This window comes from Bubalus bubalis, chromosome 6 (assembly GCF_019923935.1).
Source record: "Bubalus bubalis isolate 160015118507 breed Murrah chromosome 6, NDDB_SH_1, whole genome shotgun sequence".
NCBI lineage: Eukaryota > Metazoa > Chordata > Mammalia > Artiodactyla > Bovidae > Bubalus > Bubalus bubalis.
Genome location: NC_059162.1, coordinates 101,011,526 through 101,028,679, shown reverse-complemented (window position 1 = coordinate 101,028,679; position 17,154 = coordinate 101,011,526). Strand labels below are relative to the sequence as shown.

At 51.2% G+C, this 17,154-nt stretch overlaps 2 protein-coding genes across 2 annotated transcripts in view; one reads left to right on the top strand and one right to left on the bottom strand.

Moving 5' to 3' along the window:
- Positions 1 to 541: 541 nt before the first annotated feature.
- Positions 542 to 16,887, bottom strand: TMEM53 (transmembrane protein 53). The gene is made up of 3 exons (XM_006052595.3): positions 16,755 to 16,887; positions 4,794 to 4,915; positions 542 to 1,540 (listed from the first exon to the last, which is right to left on the bottom strand). Exons 1-3 carry the CDS (start codon positions 16,813 to 16,815, stop codon positions 839 to 841), a joined length of 885 nt encoding a protein of 294 aa, XP_006052657.1. The 5' UTR covers positions 16,816 to 16,887; the 3' UTR covers positions 542 to 838.
- Positions 16,736 to 17,154, top strand: part of ARMH1 (armadillo like helical domain containing 1) — a 61,341-nt gene continuing 60,922 nt past the window's right edge. The window contains exon 1 of the mRNA XM_025288866.3: positions 16,736 to 17,134. The gene's annotated coding sequence lies outside the window, so the exon portion shown is untranslated. The remainder of the gene's footprint in view (positions 17,135 to 17,154) is intronic.

The following is a 17,154-nucleotide window of genomic DNA, read 5'->3' as shown; positions in this document are numbered from 1 at the left end:
AATCTATCAACACATATTTATTGAATGCCTACTATGTGCCAGTATTGTGCAGCAGTGACTTATAGGATGATAGATGATACAGAATTCTAAGGCTGAAGCCACTGCTCCTGTCTACAGAGGATCCAAGTGGGTCTCCCTCAAGGAGATGAAGGCCAATGGTTCTGGTCTTCAGGACTCCTGACTCAGCTTGTCCCAGCTCCCATCTGGTGCTGCTATCTTCCTGCTCCTCACACCATCTGCCCACTCCACACACATCTTGCAACATCCCTGGGTCCAGTGGCTTCCTGGCAAAGTGTAGTAGATCCTGGACAGAGCCCCCCACCTGTCAGCTCCCCCATATGGCTTCCACCTCAGACTCCCTGGCAATGAGAAGCCTGAGTGAACTGCCAAGTGGGATCCTAGGGGATGGTGCTCTGGGCTTGGGGGGGGCTTTGCCTGCCCTTCCAGGTCCTGGGAGCACAGATCACAGCCCCTGCCCCAGCCTTCCCCTACCTTCTGACACCTCCCTGCAAAGCTCACCTTCCATTCAAGGAATCAAAGATCAATGTTGGGGCTCAGCCTCACCCCACCCCCAGCTTTATTAACCCTTCACAGTCTAAATGCCACAGGAATCAGCAGCCTGACTGCTGCACTTAGCAAACACAAGCGCTGCAAGGCTCGTGCAGAGACCTGCACAGGCACTACTGCCCCCAGGATCCTGGGGTCAACAGACCGACATGGTCCCCCAGGACAGAGGCCCATGGGAATTCTCTACCTGGAGGACCACAAAGACCCCGAGAGCTGCAGGGAGCTGTACCAGTAGAGGACCCCACCCATGGACGTAGGTTGTGGGGAAGAGTCAGGCATTTATTTCTGGAGCAGAAGTGAGGTGGGGAGGGCAAGGGCCTGAGCAGTGGACACAGCTGTGCATGAAGTTGACGCAGAGGGTGGTGTAGTAAGTAGGGTAGTCGCGGAGGTGGCTGACATGTGCAGACGACACGAAGTCCACGGAGCGTACCAGGACCTGGTGTGCCAGGCGTGCCTCCACCATGCGCTCCACGTCCTGGGCCAGGACCACCTCGTCAGCCCTGGAGTAGAGGTAGAGCTCGGGCCAGCGAGAGGCTGCATCGAGCAGCCTGTCATAGAAGTGCGTGTGGAAGAGGGCGGTGAGTGGCGCGAGCAGGACGTGGAACAGGAAGGCCACCAGGGTGAAGGCCACCAGGAGCAGCAGGCGCAGCGCGGCAGGACGGTGCTCTAGGACGACTGCCAGCGCCCGCAGAGCCCCCAGCAGGTTGCTGTCACCGGGACCGCTGTCAAAGATGGTGCCCACCACACGCAGGTGACAGAAGCGCTGGTGGGTCTGCAGGAGCTCCAGCACATATCGGTACAACATGACGCCAGCGTTGCTGAAGACGTGGAAGAGCAGGGGCTCCTTCTCAACCTCGTAATCAAAGAGCAGCTCAAGCAGCTTCTGGGCCAAGACACGAAGTGAAGGGATGCCCAGGGTCTCGGAGAAGAAGACCATGTGCCAGGGGGCTGTGTATCGGATGACGATGCAGCCCTGAGGAGAGGAGAGAGGCCCAGTTGGTCCTCGGGGATGGGGTAGGGAGGAGAGGTGGGGACCAGCTAAGGTCAGAGGGGTCCAGCAGCTCTCACTTCCACAGCCCATACGCTTGGAAGTCCTCCAGGCCCTGCTGCAGCCTAGGTGCACGCTCACCTCTCCTAGACACAGGTGCCTCCCAGAGGGGAAGGGCCACTCCAGGCCCATTTGTCGAATAATTGCTTCATGCTGCCCTTGAGGCCTAGAGCCCAGAGCTTGCTTTGGAGACCTCTGGGCTGACCAGAAGGAAGCCTTCTCACTCTGGTCTGCTGTCTCCCTCCCACCCACGACCTTGTACCCTCATCTGATCAACTCTGGCACACAAGGCCTCACTGCCTGGTGACACCCTGCTGCAGCCACTCTGCTCTGCACGGTCCCTGCCTCCCAGGGACAAGCAGGTTCCCCCAGGAGACCCAGCACCCAAGACACAGCCTGCAGGCCCAGCCTTGACCACTAGAGGCCACTCGTGAGCTAGGCCCACATGGCCTCAGTCTCTGGCCACTGCCACCTATCTCGCAGGGTCCTGTCTGGTTCTGAAGCCTGGGGTCACTCCTCGCTCTCCCTGAAATCCCAAGTACAGTAAACGCATTATTCCTCAAATTCTAAAATAGCTAAAACATCTCTGGGCCTCTGTATCCCTCAATGCCTGGGTCAAAGTACACCTCAAGGTCCTCACACAGATCCCCTTCTAGGCCAGTTAGAGAAGGTGACCAAAGCCACCCTGAGTCCTAACCCTCTGCCATTAATGCGTGCCAGACACACAGGGCTCTTTGTCAGGGGACTCTGAGTTAGGCAGGCCCTGGGGTCAGACAGTTCTGGGCTCAGTTCCTGGGACCAGCATCTATAAACAGTAGAGCTGAAGAGCAATTTAACTCATCTTTCTGAGTCTGTGTTCCCTTCTGTAAGCTGGGACAACATCCATCTCATGGGATTACAGTATAATTAAATGAAGAAAAAAAAAAGTATCTCCAGTGCCCCCAAACAGCACTTGGCACAGAGTTCCAGCTAAGAAGAGCAGTCATTAGTGGTGGCAGGAGTAATAACAAGGAGAAAATTTTATGGGCGCAGTACCTGAATGACCCAGAGCCAAAAAAAGACAGTCAGCTGAGGTTACCCTGCCACAGCCCCCTGACCTCCTCCCCTCTGGCTGGCTGCAATCACGTGAACGGACCTTACCACCCTTCCCAAGACTGCAGCGAGGGGTCACAGGTGCCACCTGGCCCCACAGCTCTGGAAAACTTCACCAAGCGCTCTGCTCCAACTCCCCAGGGGGTGTGAAATGTCTTTCCACCCACCTTCAACCTACACACACCGCCAATGAATACAAACACACTCCACACCACCACCACCACCACACACACGCGACTCCTGGGACTAAACACAGCCTCTCTATCTCACACGCCTTAGATGCAGATGCCCAAATAATGAAGTATTAGGAGTTTGGGGTTGGAAAAATTTCTTCTCTACCCCCATTTCATCCTTCTGACCAGAAGGTAAAAGCACCCCTTCCTTTCCCAGGTGACCCCCACAAGCAGCCCTGCCCCCTCAACCCCTCTGCCTTCCCTGGGATCATTTTTTCTCTCCACTCAATCACTTCCTCCCCGTGCCTTCCACCCCAAGAATGTCCTTCCTGTCTCCCTCGTCACCAGCCCATTTCCCTAAGACTCTCTTCCTCTGGATTCAATCATGCTCCCCTGAGTTTATTTCTCTTCCTGTGGCCTCTCCTCCTTCCCACAGTGGATCCTCTTCATTTCCTACTCCTCAGATCCTGGCCTCTTCTCCTTGCTCTCTACACACTCCCTGGGGGAATATCATCCAGCCCAGAGCCTAAGGCGTCACTTCTAGTGCTCCCTGTGTCAAAGGACACACCCACCTCTACCAGGGATCGGCTGCAGGGAAGCCTGGCACTACCCCGGACCCCACCTATGCCCGTGCCCACTCCCAGTCTCTCATCCACCGATCACTCTGCCTCCTAACAAGCCCCTTGATTCATCAACTTCCCTCCACCGGCACCACCAGCCTCAAGGTTCCAGCCACTGTAACAATCTCACTTTGCAGCCTCCAGCCCTGGCCTCCCCAGTCCTTTCTCCACTGGGCAGGGAAGGACTCTGAGAAGCACAAGTCTAACATCACACCCCAGCCTAAATCCCCTGAGGACCCTCCCAGCCTCTTCTCTTCACACTTGCCCTTCCTTTTGTCCTCTGTTCTGGCCATACTCACCTATTTCTTGGCCTCCGCCTGCCTTCAAGGATCTTAGTCTAATGGAGAAGCCAGACAAAGAGCCTCGCCCAGGGAGTAGAATTCAGAAGCAGCTGAAACTACTTAAGGAGTAAGGCGATGCCAGGGCACCAGCTTGCTGGCTGAGGGGAGGCCTCCAACTCCCGTCCTATTCCAGGGCCACCACACTCCTGGGCACAGCGCAGACCTGGGTCAGTGGAGGGAGGCTGAGGGGAGGGGGCCCTAGCTGGCCCTTCTCCCAGGTGATTGCCACTCCTCCTCAGTGCAGGGCTTCCAGCTCGGGGGGTGGGCTGGGGAGTGGTCTGTACTGCCTCCCTCCCTTGGGAGGCCTGGGTGAGGAGGGCAGGGCCAGGCCAGTGGCCAAAGCTGTGAAAGGGGTACTCAGGCATAAGAGGCCCTCCCAAGGCTCGCTCCAATCACCGTAACCTCTATATCCAACTCTCGTGAGGCCTGAGATGACGCAAGGAAACCTCAGGCCTGAATTCTTCTCCAGAAGACCCTTCTACCCTGGAAACATGAAGGTGCCATGCTCAACCCTAAGACAGAAACTCCTGGTGAGACAAGGAGGAGGCCCCAGGAGTCCACACTATGCCCAGCACACCCGGCCCAGGCTCCTGCTGCCCAAAGAGGCAGCACCAGCCCAGAAAGACTTGAGGTCTGGGCTGATGCCTCAGCCGGGAGCACAGTGGGGATGGTCTGCCACCGTGGGGCTTGGGGAGGAAGAAAGGGGGAGGGCAGGGGGCTGGAGGGGACAGACCAGGCCACGGAGTTGGCTGCAAAGAGTGATAATCCTGCCCAAGTCCCCATGGCCCAGCATCTTCCTCACAGGCCAGTCCTGGTGCCATTCCCAGGCCTGTCTGGCCCCTGACTGGTGGTCAGCCTCCACGGCAGCCTGGAGATGAGGGCAGCCAAGGCTGAGAGGGCCCCTCCAGAGGGGGCCCAGAGCACTGGGAGTCCACACGCCTGCAGTACTCACCCTTTTGTGATAGATGGCGCTGTACTTGGCCAGGTTCTTGTCGGAGCAGCCTCCCCAGCCCAAGAGAATCACCAAAGGCAGTCGAGTCCCAGCCTCCTTCCCACCTTGGTCAGGGCTGTTCTCTGAAACACAAGCAGGGTAGGACTGTCAGCCGTGAAGTGTGGGTGTGGGATGGGGTGACTGGCCCATCCACAGCTGGTAGCAGGGAAGTGCCAGGGGCCAGGCCTAGGTAGGCATCCTTCCAGCCCCTGTGCCTCAGGTGCCCGGGAGGCTCCTTCCTCTGTCCTTCACTTCAACTGGCTTTCAGGTTTCTCAGATGGCACTGCAGGGTAACTGGGAAAAGCCACCTGAGGGCCCCTTTCTTTTCTTTCAGAGACACAGCCCAGGTGAGAAAGATGAAAAAAACACTTACTCCATGCAATTTCACCTTCTAATCCCGGGATCAGCATACCATAGATATTAATACAAGCCATGGGCTGAATTCTACCCATGATCTGTTTTCATATGACCTTTGAGCTAAAGATTAAAAGTGCTTTTTACGTTCTAAAATAGTTTTAGAAAAAAAAACTCAAAAGATTTTGTGGTGTGAAAATCATGAAATGTAAACGTCCACAAATAAAGTTTTATTGGAACACAGCCCAGCTCATTCATTTACATAATGTCTATGGCTGCTTTCAAGCTGAAACAGCAGAGATGAGTAGCTGCAACAGAGACCACACAGTTCACAAAGTCTAAGGTCTAAGGTACAGCCCTTTACAGAAAAAAGTTGGCCAGCTCCTGTTCTAATTCCACAGACAGATGGAAGAAGGGGGTCAGAGAAACCGACAGGGCAGTGTAGGTGGGGAAGTGAGGCAGACTGACTCTGGGGGCCCCTACCAAACCAAACCCTGTCCTGACAGAGAGGAATAACAGTCAGTATTTCCTGAGATTTAACCCTCATAGCACACTACAGGGAGAAGGAAATGGCAACCCACTCCAGTGTTCTTGCCTGGAGAATCCCATGGATGGAGAAGCCTGGTAGGCTGCAGTCCATGGGGTTGCACAGAGTCGGACATGACTGAAGCGACTTGGCAGCAGGCAGCAGGCAGCACACTACAGGGAATATTATTACAGAAGAGGAAACTGAGGCACAGAGTGGTTAAGCTACTTGCCTAAGGAAACACAGGAAGTGCAGAGCTGGGAAGCCGGTCCCGACTCCCCATCCTAACTAACCCACTGGAGGTGTTCTGGGCCGCCAGCCCCGTCCACCACAAGTACATCTCGTGCCCTGATATGCCGAGGCACAAGCCAGCTGCCTCCTCCATGGCTGCTTCTGGAGGCCTCCCCGCAACCATGTCAGTCAGGCCTCCTCTCATTTTTCCCACCAAGGAAGTACTCATACCCCTCGGGGTGACTTCTGTTCAGGGACTGTCTGTTGCCAGTTATCTGCCCTCCTGAAAGGGCCAGGGTTTACTCTTCCAAGGATCAAGCCACTTAGCTATGCTCAGCTGCCACCCAGAGATTTATGGATGCTGGTGGTGACCTGGCAACAGTAAATTTCAAGGCTAGTTAAGAGGATGGTAAACATAAATCACTAACCTTTGGACAAAAGGAAGACAACAATTTCCTGTGGAAATTAATGTGATTGAAAAGTTCAGTGTTTCTGCTCTCCGGCGGTGGCGACTCTGGCCTTTGGAGATTAACTGCCCAAGCCCATGGGGATCCAGGGCTGGGCTACAATTCAGCCTGGAGCAGGAGCTGCCAGTGCCTCAGTCCCATGCTGACCCCTGCCAGCCCTCCCAGGCTCCCCTGACACTGACCTCGGCCTCCAATAAGAGGGATGGTTCCACAGCTCTAAGTCAGGCCACTCAAAATACTGTCTCCAACTTTCTTGGCCTGGTCCTTGGCCAGGGCAGTGGTTCGCCTGCACTGGCCTTTCTCTGCAGAGGCCCAACCTTACTGGCGATAGCTACCTATAAGGCTCAGGCTGCAGCCACCTCACGGGTGGTGATCAACAGCTACCATTTGGATCCACCTTTGACCATCTGAGGTCCAGCCACTGGATTTCTGAGACCTGCCCCAGGGAGGCTCCCTAACTTCCATGCAACTGTCTGAGTATGGACTCTCCTCCCCCAGCACTTCCCTATGGTGCTCCCCTCCAGGTACCACCACCAAAATATCAGCAAAGGGTTAGGGGGTTCATCTCAAATAGAGAGAAGGCTGAAGGAGGTCACATCCCCTGGTGACTGCCCTGACCAGCAGGGGTGGTGCATTCCCAGACAGGGGAAGTTCAGAGACTTCCACTGGCTCTCTGACCTGCCCCTCCCACCATGGCTGGGCTCTACAACTCCACTTTGTTCCACCTCAGATTTTCCTGGCACCCTTGGATTCACCAACTCAGGTAGGAATGACTTCACCAGACACGCCTCTCACGAAGAAACTCAGAATACGGACACCCTGGATACTCTGCCTCTTCCCGGAGCCCAAGCTTTTCGTAAGGTTCCTAAAAGGAGGGAATTCGTGCCCCCACTCCAGCCAGGGCCTCAAGGCCGCCTCTCCTGAATCACAATGTGCCCCTCCTACCCACAGGCATCTCCCGTTCCCCCAACACAGTCTCCTTCCAGGACCCCCTTCTCCATGCCCTTCCTAATTTGGAGCTTTGTCATGACCCCCTCCCACTGGAGCCACGCTACCCATTCAGATTCTAGACATGAAGTGCTATCATCCAGAAAAGTCCAAGGTGCTCTGAGACCACGGCTGAGAGAGTGATGGGGACATGTTTGCTGTGCTGGTCTTGAAGGACCATAGGAGCATTCCAGGTAGAAAGAGGGCATGAGCAGGGGCAGAAGGTGATGGAGATGTTACAGTCACTCTGGAGCACAGCAAACAGTCATGGGAGGCTAGAAGCCTGGATGAGGGAACAACAGTGGGCAGGAGAGCTGCTAAGACTGGGAATGGGGGGCCTGATCCTGAAAGGCCCCCAGGCCATACTTACGAGTCAGGATTTTATCCGGAGCAGTGGAGAGTGAATAGATTCTGGAACTGGGGGAGTGGCAAGACCCAATCTATACTGATTAATGGCTTGCACAATTATTTGAATAACATCTGTCACCCCTCAGCCAGCAGGGTCCCTGAAGGCAGGAACCGGGTTTGTCACACTTAGTGCCACATTCCTGGTGCCCAGGACTGTAGCTGGCCCGTCCAGGCACTCAGCAGAAACGTGCTGAATGAATGAACACATGCCTGCAAAGTGAAGGATGGATCCAAGGAGAAAGAGCTGGCATTTCTCTTGTTACCCATTGCCCTTTCCAGAGTAATAAAAGTAATTGCTATGGCTATTGTTATTTATTGCCACATCCGATCCTGTGATTCCTCCACCCTCTGTAAGAGCCCCTGCTCCTTTTATGTTCCTCCCATTGGTCACCACCCTCTCCCCTTCCCACTGCTGACATCTCCCAGCCTCTGACCACTGCCTCTCAGGCACTGAAGACTCAGGCACTGGCCCCCATCTCCCATTTCTAAACCAAGATGACCACAGCCCTGCACAGGCACTCAAACCCACCTCAGTCCTAAACCATCATAAACTTCTCTGAATTTCGCATCTCCTTCCACCCCTATCTTCCCCTTTTTCCCATCACCAAGAAAAACAATAACAGCAAAAAGAGAATTGTGTCAGACACTATTCTAAGCACTTAAAAATATATATATATATTTATTTCTTTGGCTGTACTGGGTCTTAGTTGCAATATGTGGGATCTAGTTCCCTGACCAGGGATCAAACCCTGGCCCCCTGCATTGGGAGCACAGAGTCTTAACCACTGGACCACCAAGGAAGTCCCTAAGTACTTTGTATATCAACTCATTTATCTTCACAACAATCCTATGAACAAGGTACTGTTCTTGTCCTCATTTTACTGATGAAAAACTAAGCCACAAAGATAATAAATAATTGGTCAAAGTTACACAACTAATAAGCAGTGGAGCTAGATTCCAAACCCAGGTGGTCATCACCATTATCCCGGCTGGCCCCCTGGGTTAAAAAAAAAAAGCCCCCAGTCTTAACCAAATCTCTTTCTACTTAGCTCCAAACCTGCACATTTGGTTTTCTCTGTACATCAACAGATCCAGCACTGACCTCTTCCACCTGCTCCTCCTCACGGACTGGCCACCAAAGTCAGAACCTCAACACATGTTGCCTCATTTGGTCCCTCCACCATCCTAGGAGTTAACTATTATTGCTATTCCCATTTTACAGATGAGAAAACTAAAACACAGAGAGAAGAAGTCTCTCTCCCCAAAAACAGAGAGCCAGGAAGTGGCAGAGCCAGCATGCCCCTCTGAACCACCACACTACATTGCCCCCTGCCTCCAGGACTGCCCACACGGTCCTCACTCCCCAGCCCAGATGCTGATAATCCATGTTCATGCTTTGCTAATGCCCCCTGCTGAGTCAGCTCACTGCTGACATCCAAGAAGTTCCCCTTGATGCCCTCTCCAACCCCTTCTCTCCACTCCCCTAAATCACTAGACAGCACCACCACCACCATGCCACTGTGCTTATCCACTGTGCTGATAGGTCCAATTAGGAATAAGTCAGAGATGACTGTAACATGCAAAACAATAGACAGTAAAGGCCTGAACCAGGGCAGTGGCAGACAAGTAGGAAGGGGGAGGGAAACGATAGGAAGAAGAGAATCACAACAATTCTGGTATGTGTAGCAAAAGCCTCAAAAACATGCAATCTTTGACTTAGTGATTCCACTTCTATGAAAGAAAAATGCTTAATCTATGACAGAAATATTCAGGAATATCTTAAGCAGATCATAGACATAAATATAAGAGCTAAAACTATAAGACTCTTAGCAGAAAATGTAAAAGTAAATCTTTGTGACCTTGGATTAAGGAATGGTTTCTTAGACATAACTAAAAGGAAAAGGAATACAAGAAAAAACAGACAAACCAGGACTCCACCAGCATTGAAAATTTTTGTACATCAACGGATACCATCAAAAAGCTGAGGAAACTGACAGAATGGGAAAAAATATTTGCAAATCATATATCTGATAAGGGTTTGTATCCAGGATATATAAGAACACTCACAATTCAACAATGAAAAGACAAATAACTCAACTTTAAAATAGGCAAAAGATTTGAAGAGACGTTTCTCCAAAGAAGATGCATAAATGGCCAGTAAGAACATGAAAAGATGTCCAACATCACAGTCATCAGGGAAATGAAAATTAAAACCACAGTGAGACAGTATATTGGATCCACTAGGATGGCCATAATCGAAAAGTCAGATAACACCAAGTGTTGAGGATAAGGAGAATTCAGAACCCTCATATACTGCTGGTGAGCATGCAAAAAGGTACATCCACTTTAGAAAGCAGTTTGGCAGCTCCTCAAAAACATTAGGCAAGGAGTTTCCACATGAACCAGTACTTCTACTCCTAGGTATAGGACCCAAGAGAACTGAAAACATATGTCCATACAAAAACGTGTACATGAGTGTTCATTGCAGCAATATTCATGACAGCCAAAAAGTAGATACAATCCACATACCTATCACCTGTAACAGGTGAATAAAATGTGGTATATCTTTTCAATGGAATACTACTTGGTGATAAAAAGGAATGAAGCACTGCTACAACATGGGTGAACCTTGAAAACATATGTTAAGTGAAAGAAACCAGACACAAAGACCATACATTATATGATTCCATTTATATGATTTATACGAAATGTCCAGAATAGGCAGATCCATAGGGCAGAAAGCAGATGAGTGGCTGCCAGGAGCTGGAGGAAGGGGGAAATGGGGAGAGACTACTAATGGTTCAGGGTTTCTTTTGCAGATGATGAAAATGTTCTGAAATTAAATAGTGCTGCTGGGTGTACAATCCTGTGAACATCCTAAAACCCAATGAATCACACATTTTAAAAGGGTGAATTTTACAGAATGTGAATTATATCTCAATATTGTTATTATTTTAAAAATGAATAATAACACATTAAGCAAAAAAGCAAGTTGCAAAGAGTATGTACAACAGAATCCTATGTACATACATGCATGCACACCTACACATACTTATGCACAGAAAAAAAGCATCAGATATTGATAGCAATTATTCCTGGGATTAGAGGCAATTTCTTTTTCATGATTTTTTAAATTCAGTCTAAAAATCCATTGGTATCACTTTTGCAATGAGAGTTAAAAAAAAATTTTTTTTAAAGGTTGGGGGGTATCCAGCAGAGTCAATAGTGGTTAAGAAGTCAAAGAGATCATGGATGCCCAGAAGTTCCTTGGCAAGGCTCCTCAAGCCTGACACTTCTTAAGTGCCCCACATTTAATCTCAGGGGCTCTCTGTCCTCTGGACTTTTCTCAACAAATGACACTGACACCGATAATACCAGAATTACAGATACATACTATATTGTACAACAGTTCAAGTCATAAAACTGGAGCATAAATTAGATTGTGCATACCCCAGGGGCATGTGGGGAAGACAAAGGAAAAGGCTGACAAAGAAAAAGGATTTGTGGAACAATATGTGCTTTTCATCAGCAAGCGGGACTCAGAATACAAAGAGCTATGTTTTCTTCTTAAAATGCAAAGAATCAAAGGATACTCAATTTCCTTTACTCCCAAGAAATACTTTCTAGAGTCTTAGAGTTCCTATATTTAATCCAAATTAGTTCATTTTAAATTTACTTTTTTTTTTAACCTTTTGGAATAATAGTACAGAAGAGTAGCATGGTATCTAGGAGTACCGACCGTATAAAGCCTATCTGGGTTCAAATCTCTGTCTCTGCCACTAATAACCATGAAACAGACCTTGAGCTAGTTCTCTAAGCTTTAATTTTCTTAACTGTGAAATGAGGATAACAGTACATAAGACTAAACAAGAAAATGACTACTGAGGGCTTAGCATTTTTACCCTAGCACAAAGAAAGAGTTCAATGAATTGAAGTTATTACTTCATGAGGAATGCATGCTCACTGTAGAAAAAGTAGAAAATGAATATCTTATACAACTGGAATCATACCGCTTTGTAATCTGCTTTCTTCCATTTAGCAATGTATTGTGCACATCTCTCCCTGTCGGTTTATATATTTCTACACCATTCTTTTTAGTGGCTGCAGAGCAGCTATAGATATTTTGTAATTTATGGTGACCAAGCTCCCATTACTGGACACAATGTTGTTTCTAATCTTTTGCTGTTATAAAAGTACTTTAATGGACATCTCTTCCTTCGTGCCTGTCCTTAACTGTTTCCAAGAAATGGAACTGTATTCAGGCAGCACTTCCTGATGGCAACTGAAATATGCATACACAGGCTTTGGAGTGAGGATCCTGGGTTGGAACCTGGGATGACTTGGGGCAAGACACTTTACCTCCCGTTGAGCTCCTGTTCCTCATCTGTAAGATGGGATAAGAGTACTCCAGATCTCACAAGGTGGTCATGCTGCTGCTAAGTCGCTTCAGTTGTGTCCGACTCTGTGCGACCCCAGAGACGGCAGCCCACCAGGCTCCCCCATCCCTGGGATTCTCCAGGCAAGAACACTGGAGTGGGTTGCCATTTCCTTCTCCATTGCGTGAAAGTGAAAAGTGAAAGTGAAGTCGCTCAGTCGTGTCCGACTCCTAGTGACCCCATGGACTGCAGCCTACCAGGATCCTCCATCCATGGGATTTTCTAGGCAAGAGTACTGGAGTGGCTTGCCATTGTCTTCTAGAGTAATAAAATCATATGAGGGGTTCTTGGTGAACCTGGCGTGTGAGCAGGGCATGGTCAACAGTGTAAGCCCAACAGAAACCACAGAGACCTCAGGCAAAGGGTCCTTGAGGTCTGGAGCTCAAATCCAGGGCCTAGCATGACACTTGGCATAAAGCAGACAAATTAGGAAGGGTTTCTATTAATGAATGAAAGAAAAGAGGTCATGATTCAAAAAATGAACAAAACTCCTCTGTTCAGAAAAAAAAAAAAGCAGCCCTGGGGTTCACACAGACAAGAAGAGAGTCTAGTTCAACTCGGCACCCGGGCCTATGAGGCCTCTTCAGTGTGAGAGCTCTTGAGGTTTTCTCTCACCCCTGCTCCTGAAAGCACACCCCGGCCTCCTGCCAAGGCTACACTCCTTTGGGCCCCGCTCAGTCCCCCAGTGCCCCAGCTCTGCGCCTTCTGCTGCTCCCTATCTACAGCTGCAGGTCCAGCTTGGGCCACTCTTCTCCAGGAAGCCACTGACCCCTGCAGCCCACCATGGTGGTCCAAACTATGGTCTACCCCATACTGTTTCCCTGGCGCTGGGAGAAACTTCCTGGGGGTCAAGACAAGCTCTTCATTTCTTCGACCCCAGCCAGCGCTCAGCCCAAAGGTAGACTGACAATGAAGCCTGGGCTCACGGCAGACCTATCGCTTGCCTTCTCTGTAACTCCCCGGAAGGCTAAGAGTGAGCCCCTTGTCCCAGCCCCATTAATTTTGTAAATCAATTATTTGTAAAAATGTTTACAGAACCTGAGAGCAACAGGATGCCTTTAAGAAGTGCCTGCGCAAGCCACAGAGGGGCCCTAGGGGCACTGGGGCAGGACTTGGCTGACCAGTCTCTGGCTGGGAGGAGGGGCAGTGCAAGCCTGGCCTGGATGGCAGAGCACCTCGGGCGGGGCCGGAGTGCTGCCAAATGTCTCCCTTCAGCTCTTCGGGCACATCTTCCTTGCCAGGCTCTGGCAACAGTGAGCCAAACCCTCCGAACAACACGACAGGGATCCCTGCACTGGGGGTCCTGAGGACAGAACCTTCCCCAAGGAAATGAGAGAAGAATACCCAACTCTCATTAGGAGGGTGAGGGGACCACTGGTCAAAGAAGAGTGGGTGGGAAGAGGGGAATGCCAGGTCAAGGGATCAGCTTCGGCAAAGGACCAGGCAGATGATCCTTGTTAGGCCCAGTCAGCCACAAATAACTGCCTGGTGGGAATTCCAGCAGAAGGACCCTGAGTGATGAAGGGCCCCAGATCTGTAGCTGCCTTCCCGCTAAGTGCGTGCCAGCAGCAGCTGCTCGCCTCTCTATCAGCTCACAGCAGCGCCAGGCTCTGTGGCTCTAAAGCTCAGTTATGGGGGAAACGCAATTCCAAAACCAAATATGACCGTCCTACACACTTCTGCACCTTTAAACAGTAAGTGCAAAAGAGAGACAATCTCCAGACCCCCAAAGACTGTCGCTCTGTGAAGCCACATCAGCCGGGAAGGGAGCTCTCCACAGACAGGAAGCAAAGAGATGTAGGGGGTCACAGTGCCGTCACTTCCTTCTGAGGGGTCCTATAGCCTCGAGTTTGGCTCTGAGGTACGCACTTGGAGAGGGAAAGGCATGATGAACTAAAGCCAGTGCAGAAGGCAATCATAAGGAGAGGGTTATTAGAACCACACCAGAGGAGGAACAGCTGAAGGCCCTGGGGGTGTTTCTCTTGGAGAAAAGAGATGAAGCAGTCATCTTGAAAAGAGAGGAAGACAGACTACCTTGCTCTGTGTTGTACCCACCATGACCTCCTAGCCCTGCAGTTACCACATCATTGTGAAACCACCTCCTTCTAAATCCTGTCCTCCCAGAAGCACAGGTCCTTGCAGGGAGTCTGTGTGTGAGTCACTTCTGAGGAGACCAGCAACTAGCCCACGGTCAGGACACAGCAAATGCTGACCTGAAAGCAGAAGTGACAGGAAGGCCTACTGTGGCTCAAGAAAGGGAAGCTTTCTAACAATCCAGCTGCCTCCAACAGGCCAGGATATGTGGGAGGAAGTATCCTGTCGGGGGAGGGTCTGGAGCTAACAGCAAGCTCTCATGACAGGAGAAGGATGCAGGACAAAATGGCCCCCTGAGATTTCTTCCAGTTCTAGGACCCAGCCCCTTGAGGCAGGGGGAGAGCCACCAGGGGAAGAAATGTACTGAGAGCGCACGCGCCAGGCTGCACACACAGGAGCACACATACCTGCTCCAAGTCAGTCACTACTTCATTAACCCTCACAGTGCCGTGAGGTAGGCCCTCTTATCACTTCCACTTTACAGTCGGGGAATCTGAGGCTCAGAGAGGTTCAACAACTTGCCAAAACCAATGAAGAGCAAGAGGTAGAACTGAAACACAAAGGCTGCCCACTGGGGCTGAGGAACAAACTTCTGCCCTCTTGGCCACACAGAAGGCAGCTCCAGGCCTTTGCCACTAAAGGTGCTCCAAGGACAATAATCTTTTGAAAATTATTTTAAAGAGTTTTTTAAAATATTTTATCTATTTGGCTGTGCCAGGTCTTAGTTGCAGCAAGTGCCAGGTCTTTAGTTGTGGCATTCGGGATCTAGTTCCCTGACCAGGGACCGAACCCTGCCCCTGCATTGGGAGCCTGCAGTCTTAGCCACTGGACCACCAGGGAAGTCCCCAAGGGTAATAATATTAATTGACTTCATCTCCCGCTGATGCCAAGACTTTTCAAAAGCATTTTTACATCTATAAGCCCAAGAGCCCTTGGCCACAGATCTGGCTCTAGTGAGATACAACTGGTCTGGGGCTACCTGCTCTGTCAAAAGCCTAGGGGTTGCACTCCCCTTTTAGACCCCATCCAAGGAACACAAGCTGCTATGCAAGGGGTCTGGGAAGGCTCTCTTGAAGGAAGTAACATCTGAGAGAAGCGTTAAACGATGAACCAGACATGGGAGCGGGCAGAGTGGGGCAGCAGAGGAAAAGGCATTCCAGACAGAAGAAACAGCAGGAGTAGAGAGAAACAGGAAGGGTGTGCAGAATCACAAGCAGCTTGGGGAAGCCGAAACACAAAACTCAAAAGTGAACGGTGAAAGGACATAGTGAACAAAGAGGTAAGCAGGGGCTGCTAAATGATGAAGGACTTTGAATGCCATGCCAAGGAATCAGGACTTGATTTAGCCTGAGGGCAAAAAAGTCACTGTAGGGTTCTAGCTAGAATAGTGATAAGATCAAAGCTTTGCATTGGGAAGATGGCTGGGGTGGCAGAAGAGGTGAGGTGTGGCTGGTGGTGAGACTGGAGGTGTGAAGGTGATGTGGAGTAAGACAGGCAAGACCTGCAGCTTGAGCTGAGCTGTATGACAAGGCTCCTCTACCATAATTCACTCCCAATCCAGGCCAAACTTTCCATTCTCTGGAACCCCAATCCGACTCACAGGCTACTAATTCTGTGGCCCTGCCACACTCCTTTCTCGAATATGACTGTAGGGAGGAAAATAAAGCTAATCACGAAATTCACTCAGTGCCAAGCATTATGCTGGGTCCTTTACACAAACAATCTCAGTTGTGCAACCAACTACCGTCAGAGGGAGGTTACTGTTGGTACCCCCAGCTGTGCAGATGAGGAAACCGAAGTTAAGAGCTGGAAGCCTACCAACGGTCACGCAGCTACTGAAGGGAGGAGTGCGGATTTGAGCCGACTTCTAACTCACAGCAGAGACGGCTCTGCTAACTATACTGCCAAGGAGAGTGCAGAGGAGGGAAGGGTGAAGGTTCTGTGTCCTGGGCTTCTCCATGGACCCTGGGGAAAACAGTGGATGGAATATAACGAGTGGAACCCCCTAAGCACAACCTCCAAGAAAGGATAGCAGGGGAAACCCGACTCCAAACAAAGGTATCAGGATGTCCCCTGTCCTCGGCAGCCTTCAGTTACTGGGAAAGAAGCGAAAGCTTGGACCTGAGAACTAAAGAGACAGAAAAAAGGGCCCCAACCTGGTCGGGGGTGGGGGTGGGCGGGGGGCGTGTGGAGACTCCGAGGAGGGGCGGGGCTCGGACAGGGAAAGGGCCCTGGGGGCGAGGCTTACTAAGGGGCGGGGCTCTCTGGACCCGACAAAGTCTAAGGACCTGCCGGACCCTATGAGGAGATGGGCCGCGGGAGGGCGGTGCCGCAAGAGGGGCGGGGCCACAGCTGCGCTTGCAACCCACGGACTCCTTAGGTCACCTACCCACGACTGGACCCAACCCTCGTTCCATACCCTGACTCCGGCAGGGCTGATCCGGGATCTCGATGGTGTAGTCCAGCTGGGCTGAAGCCATGGTGAAGGAGCCGGCCCTCAGCTTGGGCCTCCGGCCGGAACTCCCGCTCGCGCGCCCGCACCTCACCCAAGCCTCCCCTGGGCACCACCCACCTCCCTCGACGCTACCCAATCCCTGAGCCGCGCTCTGTGACCTCTCTCCCTAGCAACCACCGAGTGTCTCCCGGAGCCTCTCGCCGCACCCTGCTTGCTAGGCCCTAGCAACCATGCCCCGTCCTGCTCTATCTCTGACCCTCGGCCATTGGCTAACTCGCTTGGTCTGGATTAGGTATTGGCCAGCTAAGGCGCCAGTCAGGAAGAGTCCCCACCCTCCCGTGTAGGTAAGGGGATCTGTGGGAGA